Source organism: Hemicordylus capensis, chromosome 8 (assembly GCF_027244095.1).
Source record: "Hemicordylus capensis ecotype Gifberg chromosome 8, rHemCap1.1.pri, whole genome shotgun sequence".
In the NCBI taxonomy this organism is placed as follows: domain Eukaryota; kingdom Metazoa; phylum Chordata; class Lepidosauria; order Squamata; family Cordylidae; genus Hemicordylus; species Hemicordylus capensis.
Window position 1 is genome coordinate 17,225,714 of NC_069664.1, and position 11,537 is coordinate 17,237,250.

General features: G+C 49.3%; 1 protein-coding gene across 2 annotated transcripts in view; it reads left to right on the forward strand.

Moving 5' to 3' along the window:
• LZTS1 (leucine zipper tumor suppressor 1) overlaps positions 1 to 11,302 on the forward strand; it is a 56,252-nt gene extending 44,950 nt beyond the window's left edge. For both annotated transcript variants that reach the window (XM_053269097.1, XM_053269098.1), the window contains exons 3-4: positions 1,360 to 2,166; positions 4,202 to 11,302. In XM_053269097.1, coding sequence (XP_053125072.1) covers positions 1,360 to 2,166; positions 4,202 to 4,870 — 1,476 coding nt within the window. In that variant the 3' untranslated portion in view covers positions 4,871 to 11,302. The remainder of the gene's footprint in view (positions 1 to 1,359; positions 2,167 to 4,201) is intronic.
• The last annotated feature ends 235 nt before the right edge of the window (positions 11,303 to 11,537 follow it).

An 11,537-nucleotide genomic window follows, 5' to 3' on the forward strand; every position in this document is an offset into this window, starting at 1 on the left:
AGCACCATTTCTTCCATGTCCACAGCAGCACCACACCTCTTGCCGTTAGCATTGCGCATCATGGCAGCCACTGCCTCTTCCCCAGGCATAGCACTGCACTGAGCTGGAAGATGGGACAGCCACTCAGCAGCCACAGGATTCTGGCTAAGGTCCCCTCTTCCCTTATCCTGGATGAGGCAAGGCAAGAGTCCCCACCCACTTCTCTCCATTGTGCCAGCTCCACCCATTGCTCCCCATCCTGCTGGCAAAGTCCATCGGACACGGGCATCTGTACACCAGTGTCATTTCTCCGGCTGGTTCAAGGGGGTTGGAGAGTAATCCTGTCCTGACCAATGACTGGACTTGATGATAGGATGACACCGAAAACGTTCTCCAATACAAAGGTTGGCAATGTGCGGGTTTCCAAATGTGGCAGCACTACAACTCCCATCATACCCAGCTGTAATGAATTGCGGCTGGGGGTGATGGGAGTTGTAGTTCAGTGACAGCTGGAGAGCCACTCAAAATGCCTACCTCTGCTCCTAATAGCTAAAGTACAACTACATTAGGCTAGTTCACACAGTTGTTATTTGGGTAGGACAAGCATCCTTCCCAAGTTCGGGAGCTCAGCACACTCCTGTTTTGTGATCGTGTGCTCCTAAAAAGCAAGGTACAAGGCCAGGGAAGTGATCATCTGTGAGGCTCCTGCTGAGTCAGAGGGCTTTTCTTCCTATCTCATTAAACAGCTGGGTATGTCTTCAGGGTAGGATGGAGCCCTCCTACCCTGCAGGAGCCTCGCATTTGATCACTTCCCCCACTCCACCTCCTACTTCCTTTTTACAACCACATGATCCCAAAATGGGAGCACGCACAGCTCCCAAATGTGGGTAGGATGCTTGTCCTACCCTCGTGCTGGTCATCATGAGAACCAACCTATTGTGTATTAGAATGAGTGCAGGTATCCAAGGTCAAGAGTGAGGTAGTATAATGCACTCTGTCAATTGTAGTCAAAAGAAAGGCAGTGGCCAACATGCTGCACAGCGATAGGTTGGCATAAGAAGAGCTGCAGGTCCACAGAACATCCCTGTGCTGACACAGTCGAGCAGATGTGGAGGGAGAGCTGGGATTGATGTTGGCTTCTCTCTCTCCCCCTCCGAAAAGACCTTTCGGCTTGCAGGAAAATGTTCTGAGGGCTGTGTGACCCTCAGGAATGTATTCTTGCAAGTGGGAAGACTTCTTGGATGGAGGGAAGATAAATGAAAATTGCTCCCACTTCCCCCTTCATGCCTGTTTGGCTCTTCTCAGACAATAGTAGTAGAAGAGACCAGGTGAGGGTCCCGTGTCAGCTCGGACTGACCGCTTTCTTCTTCTCCTTCCCAGGGAACCGAGAAGAGTGCTGCCAGACCCACCGCCTTCAAGCCCGTGCTCCCGCGCTCCAATACGACCCTCCACTCTTCTCCAGAGCACAGCGGTCATGTCTCACAGCAGCTCCAGTCCCAGGACAAAGGCAAGGATCTGGAGCAGAAGCCTTCTTTGTGCTCTGGTGGGCTGTCCGACTCGGGGCGGAATTCCATGTCTAGCCTCCCCACCCACAGCACCACCAGCAGCTACCAGCTGGACCCCCTTGCCACTTCCACGGGGCCCATCAGCCGGTTTGGGGGCTCCGCCCTCAACATCACCCAGTGCGCCATCCTTCAGGACAGTAACATGATGAGCCTGAAGGCGCTCTCCTTCTCCGACGGGGGCACCAAGATCCTCAATCCCGGCAAGGGCCCGGAGAAGAGTTCCTGCGTCCGTTCGCCCATCTCCACCGAGGAGACGGCCATCCAGGAGCTGGAGAAGAAGCTGCTGGAGCGGGAAGGCGAGTTGCAGGAGCTCCAGTGCAGCTTCGAGGAGAAGGAGATCGCCTCCTGCCAGAACTACGAGGAGAAGCAGAGGCGCTGCAAGGAGGAGATGGAGGGGCTGAAGCAGAAGTGCAACAACAAGCTCAAGCAGGCCTCGCAGAAGTCACAGAGGGCCCAGCAGCTGCTCCAGCTCCAGGTGTTTCAGCTGCAGCAGGAGAAGCAGCAGCTCCGGGAGGAGCTGGCCAACCTGATGAAGGAGCAGGACTTGCTGGAGACCAAGCTGAGGTCCTACGAGAAGGAGAAGACCACCTTTGCGCCAGCCCTGGAGGAAACCCAGTGGGAGGTGAGAGAGACTCGGAATCAGTACAACCAATACAGTGCAACCAATGTTTGCTTTCGTTTGTTTTCGTTTGTTTTGTTTTGTTTTACTTATTTATTAAACACCGCCCCAAACTTTCGTCTCTGGGCAGCTAACAATAGCATAAATTATATACCGCTTTCCCACCAAAGTTCCCAAAGCGGGTCTACTGAGATATAAATAAATAAGGGGCTGACACGCTAGAAAAGAAAGATAAGATAGACACCGGCAAGAGGGATGCTGTGCTGGGGGCGGATAGGGCCAGTTGCTCTCCCCCTGTTCAATAAAGAGAATGACCATGTGGAAAAGGTGCCTCTTGGCTCATTTAGCAGGGGAGTCAAGGCATAAGCCTACGCTGCTCTACCTGGTGAATGGCCAGCCTGCAGGCAGCACGAGTGATTTTTGTGGCCCCTATGGTGTTGAGGTGCTCTTCAAGGTGTTTTGGAATTGCACCTAAGGCACCAATTACCACTGGGATTATTTTGGTCTTCTTCTGCCACAGCCTTTCCATTTCAATTTGTAGATCTTTGTATTTTGTGATTTTTTTCTATTTCTTTTTCTTCTATTCTGCTATCCCCTGGTATTGCTATGTCAATTATTTTAACTTGTGTTTCTTTCTTCTCGACTACAGTTATATCTGGTGTATTGTGTGGCAGATGTTTCTCTGTTTGTAGTCGGAAGTCCCATAATATTTTTGCATCTTCATTTTCGACAACTTTTTCAATTTTATGGTCCCACCAATTTTTGGCTACAGGTAGCTTCTATTTTTTGCAGATGTTCCAGTGTATCTGTTTTTGGACTACAACACCCATAATCCCCAGCCCCAGTGGCCAATAGCCAGGGATTGTGGGGGTTGCAGGCCAACATCTGCAGGAGGGCCAAAGCTGAGCAGGCCTGTCCTAGTCTGGGAGAGAGGGGGCCGGTATATAAATATCCGTACATAGGAACATAGGAAGCTGCCATATACCGAGTCAGACTCTTGGTCCATCTAGCTCAGTATTGTCTACACAGACTGGCAGCGGCTTCTCCAAGTTTGCAGGCAGGAGTCTCTTTCAGACCTATCTTGGAGATGCCAGGGAGGGGACTTGGAACCTTCTGCATGCAAGCACACAAATGCTCTTCCCAGAGCGGCTTCATCCCCTAAGGAGAATAACTTAGAGTGCTCATGCAAGTAGTCTCTCATTCATACGTAACCAGGGTGGACCCTGCTTAGCAAAGGGGACAAGTCATGCTTGTGTTAGCCAGCACTCCGACTCACAAGTTGCAACATGGCTAGTTTATTAGAATGTTAGAACAAGCAAGAGCAAGTGACAGTAAGTGAACTCACTGTACAACTCTTGAGTAGCACCTACAAGACACGACATTCTATAAGGCAAAACTACTCCCATTCTATAGATTCCTTTTTAGTTGTTTTCCACTTTGCTTACTCCTCTCCCCTTACTCAGTAATAATTTAGACACAGAGGTACAGAAGAATACATTTTGAGAATGCAAGTAATACAACTGTCATACAGTCCAAAGGGCAAATATAACCATGCACAACTTCATCAGCTGTACCAAGTGGGGAAACAAGACAATAAAACAATTCAATAAAACATTCCAGGGCTGCATCTTGCTGGTCAGTTTCCCCAGAGCCTCAATTTGTATTGCACTAAAAGTTCAATACATCTTGGATTAAGGAATCTCTTGCTGGTAACTTGGCATAGAAGCTATGGCAAAAAGGCACTTGGGCCTAACACTTCTTGGTACAGATGCCAGCCAAATTAGCTGGCACACCACACTTACTACCACAAGACCAGTAGTAGTCTTCGCCTTCCTCCTAAAGCAGGCCTGCTCAACTTGGGCCCCCTCCCAGCTGTTTTTGGACTACAACTCCCATAATCCCCAGCCCCAGTGGCCAATAGCCAGGGATTGTGGGGGTTGCAGGCCAACATCTGCAGGAGGGCCAAAGTTGAGCAGGCCTGTCCTAGTCTGGGAGAGAGGGGGCCATGACTGATTGACTGTGCCATGTCTCCATGCAGGTATGCCAGAAGTCTGGCGAAATTTCTCTCCTGAAACAGCAGCTGAAGGAGTCCCAGGCAGAACTCAACAGTAAGACCAACGAGGCCCTCAACCTGAAGGCTCAGCTGAAGGACATGCGGGCAAAGATGGAGCTGCTGGAGATGAAGATTCAGGACTTGGAGGATTCGCTGCACGCCAAGGCCATGGAGCTGGAGGTGTGCGAGAACGAGCTCCAGCGCAAGAAGAACGAGTCGGAGCTGCTGCGGGAGAAAGTGAACCTGCTGGAGCAGGAGATTGCCGAGCTCAGGACAGATCTCACCATTCTCAGGGAGGAGAGGAAGTGTGGGGCAGCCTCCATGAGTCTAGAGAGCACTGCAACCGAAGACGCGCAAGCCCTGTGGAGGGAAGTGGAGAGGCTGAAGACCGAGCTGCAGGAGGAGAGGGGCAACAATCAGCAGATGACAGTAGGCTTCCAGCAGGAGAGGCAGACGTGGAAGGAGGAGAAGGAGAAGGTGATCCATTACCAGAAGCAGTTGCAGCAAAGTTACCTGCACATGTACAAGCGGAACCAAAATCTGGAGAAGATGCTCCAACAGCTGGCCGCAGGAGAGGACGGCAAAGAGCCCCTAGAGCTTGACCTCCATGGCACCGATGTCCCTTACGAGGACATCATCGCCACTGAGATCTGAAAGGTGCTGTGTCTTCCGTCCCATTGCGGAGGAAGTGGGTCTCTCTTCCAATCCAGGGGGTTTTGCGTCCCGTCCTGCAGAACCACCACTTTGTTGGTTGAGATCCTTGCCTGGCCAAAACAGATCCCGGTGATTCTCATGCCTCGTGCCAGTGGGGAGGCACAGCTCCATGTTCATCATGCCCCATGGATCTCGCTGGGAGAGGGGCCCGCTTCGTGTTGAGGGAGGGGAAGGAGGCTGTGAGATTTGCCAGCCGACAATTCAGTTCAGTGAGAGTAGACTCAGCTCTGTGGCATCTTCAGGAATAGTATGCAAGCATCTCTGTGCCATACGAAACAAGTGGCTCCCTCTTGCGCACCTCCCAGGTACAGGTTGCCAAGGGCTAGCAGAGAATGGGAAGCAGCCCCACCCTCTGCAGTCCCAAGACAGGCCCGCTGCCACCACTGCACCATGACACAAGGCTTGTTCATGCTCCAAGGTGCCTCCCCAGTTGCCACACTGGGGGAGGGGGCAATGGGAGAAGTGCGGTCTTTGGCCTTTCATTCCTTTTGGTTAAGAAAGACACCCACACCCACAGCGTGTCTGCCATCACAGATCTTCAAGGCTGTCCTGTCCATTCCCATTGGCTGAAGTTACACAAGTGCTGAAGAGGACGAGGGAGAAGACTGAGTGTAAGAGAAGGCCTTTTCTTTCTCTTTCTCCAACACAGATAGCTCTGTTGTCAGAAATAAGAAGTTAATGTTCTAGGTTCCTAGAAGCCATGATCTGACTATCAGCTATCAGTTTTTTCTCCTCCTCCTCTTCCATTACCTCTTCTCTGAGAAGGCAAGCATTGGGAGAAGTATTTTGCTGATGGGGAACAAAACCTGAAATGTTCTTGCGTTTTTAAACAGGAATGTTTATATTTGTTTATCTCAAATGTGAATATTTTTATGGATCTTTTAAATTTTGCTGATATTTAGTGTTACATTTCCACATTTTCCTCTCCTCCTATTTTGCCACTGAAAGGGGACATTTAAACCAGCTGAATGATAGCAGAACTCCCTCTTCCTGTATCCAGCCATGCCAGGAGGTATGAAACAGTCGTAGAAAGAGAGAGGAAGAACAGATGAATACACAGCCATGGGTAACATGGGGAAGAAGTACATTTAAAATCAGAAATATAATGTTGGTCTCTGCATTCCCCCCCCCCTTGTATGGCCCCCACAACTCAGGAGACCTCTGAACTAGCACAGAACAGCAGGGACTGCTGGCTGAGACAGAGCAGTCTACCTCAGCCGCAGTGGTTGCTGGCGCAATCCAAGATGATATGGCCAGATAAAGCAAACTGCACCCAAAAGGGCGGCATTGCCCAGACAGCAGGTGGGTTCAGATGTCGCACAGAACCATGGTTTATTTTAACTAGGGTTTATTTACGAAATCTGGATTGGTGCCATGGACAATCAAAAAAAGGAAAGTGGGGTGGTAGTGGTGGTGGTAGAAAAACGACTGACCAACAAATCAAAACCGAAGAAAGATGGGGTGGGAACTCCCAAAGGTGCTGATAAATTACGAACGAATAGTTTATTCCGTATTGCCTGATGTGTTTCGAGCACAAGATGCTCTTCGGAGGCAACTTAAGTAATTAACATTAACCAAAGTATCTTCTGCTTACTTGTCTGTTCTCAAATCTCTCTGGGGATAATACCCCACACCAAAAGGAATATCTGTGTGACAGATATTCAAGCCACTGGCAATCACCAAATCTTGCCACAGGAAGAAACCACCGTTTCAATGGCAGCGAGAGAGGCCGGGTTCCAAAGCTGGCTAACCAACAGAGTGAATTCCCCATTGTTCCACTTTTGGGAAATTTGTACTTTGCAGGCGGCAGCCAGGACTGGAGCGAGATGCTGAGAATCCTGCTTCATGCGTCCGGCTGTGAAACTCTCCACACACACCCCATCACTCTCAGCTTCCTCACTCTGCTGATCACAGTCATTCTTGGGCTTGTGAAGAGAGGCCTTCCCGGGGTAATCATCCTCCTCCCCCCACCCCACCCCTGCCTGACAGCTAATTGGTTTTATACACATATGCTTCTGATTAACCAAATTTGCTTTGTTCGTTCGGATCCCCACCCCCAAAACCAGTCTGCCGCCTTGTGAAACTCCAGTAAGCCCCATGGGGTTAATTATCCTCCAGATGGGAGGGACTCCTCACAGTAGGACTGTCAGAGCCTGCTGAGATGATGAACTTGCCCCCACCTCCAGTGCTGGCTGCCTCCTCCCTCTCTTCCCCTCCACACACCTCACCTAGGGACAGAGTAACAGCTGTTGGCAGGCATCATTAGGTTGAAAGGAGCTTGTCTTGGGGGTCCCTCCCCCCCTTAAGTCTCAATCTATCTTTCATAACAAGCACACATGGACTGTCTCACTTCTACGCTGAGCCTGCTCAGAGTTTGCCGGGGTGATTTTGCTCCGGTGTTTTCTCCGTGGCTCCAGCGTTCGTGTATTTGCATTGAGAAAGACAAAAGCAGATTCCATTGCTGGGCTCTGAACTGGCAGTCTCCTATCAAAAGCTGCATCCAACTCAGCTGGATTTTGGCATTGCCCAGGGGTTGGTCCTGAAAGTGAGAGATTCTGGCTGGCATACCACGCAGCGTTGGGTCCGCCTTGTAGCGGAACGTGTGTGTGGTTACGCAAGAGCACTCTTGGATGCATGGATTGTGGGCCATCCATCATGTGACTGTGATTGTGCGGTTTATGCAAGAGCGCTTTTGCACAACGGACTGCAGACGGAACGTTGCACAGTATGTCAGCCACTCAAATATATCTTGATAGGCAGTCTTGTTGGCTGGACTGAACCTGGCCGTAAGACTTCTCCCCCTGCCAGGCAGGCATCTTCTGCTGGGGATTCCATGCTGCTTCTGGACCAAATCAAAAGGCCATCACTCCAGCATCCTGTTTCGCTCAGTGGCCAATCAGATGCCTCTCAGAAGCCCACAAAGCAGGGCATGGCGGCACCATTCCTTCCTCATTGTTGCCTCCCAGTAACTAGAATTTGGTGGTATACTGCCTCTGATTATGGAGGCTCCATCTTAATCCCTCCTCTGGGAATGTTCACATCCCATTTTAAAGTCACCTAAGCCAATAGCAATCATTAAACCCCACAGCAAGAAATTCCAAACATTAATTATGTGCAAGTTCTCAAGTTCATAGCCCATAAGCATTTATGTGTAATGAGAACATTTGCCCTTGCTTCAGTTAATGTAAGCAGATAGCAGGCAACTAGCAGGCAGTGCCCCATCTGTGCTGGCCCCTCTCCCTCTGCCCTTTGAGAGCAGCCAATCACAAACTGCCCAGGTGTGGTTTCTTCTGGCAATGGGATGAGATGGCAATGGGGAAGATTTTGCATGCTGAATGTATGTGTAAAGCACAAGATCAGAGCCAGTATATATATATATTTAAAAGTTGGCAACCCTTGGCTTGCAGTCAACCAGAGCTGGATTCTAGCACATCATCACAAAGGCCCGAGAGCCAACACCAAGCTAGCTAAACCAATCGCCACCATTGCTAAATGGAACCTCCAAGACAGGGGCGTAGCGACTATTGAGCAAAGGGAGATAATTGTCCCCAGGCCCCAAGAGTCTGCCCCCCAAGTCTCACCCTTGCCTTCCTTCACCCTTTTCCCCTCCTACTACCCAGCTGATGAGCAAAGCACTTGCTGCTTGGGAGCATGAGGCACGGCCCTCTCCTCTTCAGCCAGCATATCCATGAAACTCTGGCTGGGGAGGGATGGACTCTCCCCCCGCCAGGCATCAGCCCCTCCCCTGCATCTGACACCAGACACAAGGAGGGCTGGGCCTGAGCCAAGAAAGGGGCTGTGACAGTCCCATTCTTGGCACTGGCCATGCCCTATGTGTCTGACATCAGGCACAGATGGCATGGCTTGGGGTGTGTGTACAAAGGAATACCCAAGGGGTGATGGAGCTGCCGGTCGGACTTTGTCCCCTGGCCCCCGCCAAGCTCCCTATGCCCCTGCTCCAGGGACAGGACCTCAGTCCCAGTGGGGGGAGGCTGTTGTCTGCAGGCTTTGCTTGTGGATGCCCCAGAAGCACCTGGTTGGCTATGGTTTGAAATGGACTTGATCAAGGTTTTCCAATGGGGTACCTGAAGAGCTTCCAGGCGGAGGGATTACTCATGTTTCCTAACTGCCTGCTGTTCTGGGCTGTGCATAACAGACCTCACAGTGGAGAAAAAGGGTTTCTGACCCAAGACTGGGGGTCGGGGGAATAGATTGGAGTACCAACACTTTTATTGCACTGTCTTGAGAGTTTAGAGCACATCACATGTTGTCTCAGTCACTTTTACAGCAGCTCCGTCAAGGCAGGTTAGTATTATCATCACCTTGTAAACGGCATTGAGACTAGCAAGGTCCTCTACTGCATGGCTGGGAGGACACTTGAACGAGGGACTTCTCGGCTCATCACTCACACTGGCCACTAGGTTACACCATCTCCCCTTTGCCTTGTTCATATGTTTGCTAACGTTGCCGGGCAAGATGAGATTTGCTTGCCCGGGTGGCATTTGCAAGCCTGCAGCATAACATAATGGCCAACCTCTGGTTTTGTATTTCCAATATAGAATAGAATTTCTGCTCTATGTATTATATTATTATTATTTTATTGCCACTACCCAATGTACTGACTTAGGGTTGCATGCAGGAAATGCTTCAGTGCATGCATAGAAGAGAGGATGCTTTTCAACAATCCCACACACACACACACACACTCTGCAGCTGCCTGAGCTTCCCTAAAATATGTCCCTGAGGGTTGCTGCAGGACCCTCAGGGACATATTTTCAGGAGGCACAGGCAGCTGCAAAGGCAAGGATGAGTGACGGAAAATTGCCCCTCCTCTCCATCCATGCAGAAGCATTCCCTGAACTCAACTCTTACTCAGTATGTCTGGCATTATTATTGTTATTTATTAATATTTATATACATCTCTTTAACACAAAGTGTTATCAATATGGTTTACATAGCAAAAGAGAATAAGTAAATGGTTTCCTGTCCCAAAGGGGCTCACAATCTACACACGCAACAGCCACTGTTGGGTCGAATAGGACCAGTTGCTGTCCCATGTTAAGCTTATATGCTTAACTCTGGACACACACAGATTTATTTATTTTTTAAGAGTCATTGAATGAAAATACTCACTCTGCAAAGTGCACGGAGACTCTGGCAGATGGAGAAGGATCTTTGTGTGAGCACTTTCAAGCGCAGCCATTTTTAAAAATGGAACGCTTGATCGTCTTCCTTGCTTGGAGATGCTGGCACCTGTAGACACTGCTCCGTGGAGATACACCATTGCATTCCTTGTGCACGTAATGCAGACATTCACAATAGAATGGAAGGGGGAAAGCAGCAGAAAGCAGCAGGGAAAGTGAGTCAAATTATGACGAGCCCGATTCAGACATCATGCTGTACAAGTGTACAGACATCCGTACAGTTATACATGTTTGTGTGAATGACTGTACCTGCGTTCATTTTAAAAGTGAACCTGGATGTGGGCCCTTCAGATACATGGTACAGATAGGAAGTGTACTTCTGGACCTGCATTCAGCATAACATGAGAATGGCTGTATTTGTTTACAGATCTGTGTACACTGTACATTCGTTGTACAAGTGCTGAACATAACATGTGAGTGGGTCTAAAGCAGGGTTTCTTAACCTTGGGGCCCCAGATGTTGTTGGACATCTGGGGGACCCAATGTCCAACTCCCATCATCCCCAGACATGGCCTTTGTGGCTGAGGATGATGGGAGTTGTAGTCCAACAACATCTGGGGGCCCAAGGTTAAGAAACCTGGTCTAAAGGATTTGTGAGATGGGTGCCAGGGATAAGAAGAAAAAGGCCTGCCAGGCCTGCCTTATGTAGTTCATATGACGAGCACAAAGGCCACTTGAAGGTGTCATAACTTTTAGGCCAGACCTAATACTGATAAGAGCTTGCCCATTCTCTTAGTCTGCAGAAGGGAGGGGATTCCATTTTGCCAGCCCTGCCTGAAGCTATTAACCTCAATGCACATTAATGCTATCCAAAAAGGCAAGCCCTCCGAACTTTGCATCAACCTTCAAGACCTCCAAGGGGGCATAGAGAACCCCATCTCACCAGCCATATAACCCGCTGTTGAATATGACCAGGACTGCTGTTGTTGCAACAACCATGTCGTGTTTGATTCTGAGTGTAGGTATTGCTGCCATTTCACCCACTTGGCCTATCCCAGCAGCCCTCGCTGGGAGAAGCCAGTTTTCAGGCTGTAGATATGATTGCTATCCGTTTTTTTCCAATTGAGCTGTTGGCCGTTCTACTTTTTCTTTTTCTTTTTAATGTTATTTCTGGTGACTGGTGTAAATTAATTTGTTTTTATGTATAAATAAATTTGTAAAAACCAGAGTTGGGCTCTTAGTGTTTTCTTTGTTGTAGCTTGAAAGTTAGAAGATCCATTCTGATTGTTCAGAAAATAGCATTTTGGACTCTGGCTTTCCTTGTTTTCCCACCTGCAAAATCCGACTGACATACTGGGCGAGAATGTGTCCGTCTAGTAGTGTTTGCATTTGTACAAATGTAAAATGTGTGCAAATTGTGTTGCACAGCCCATTGTTTCCAATGGGCTTGCTCTTGCTTAATG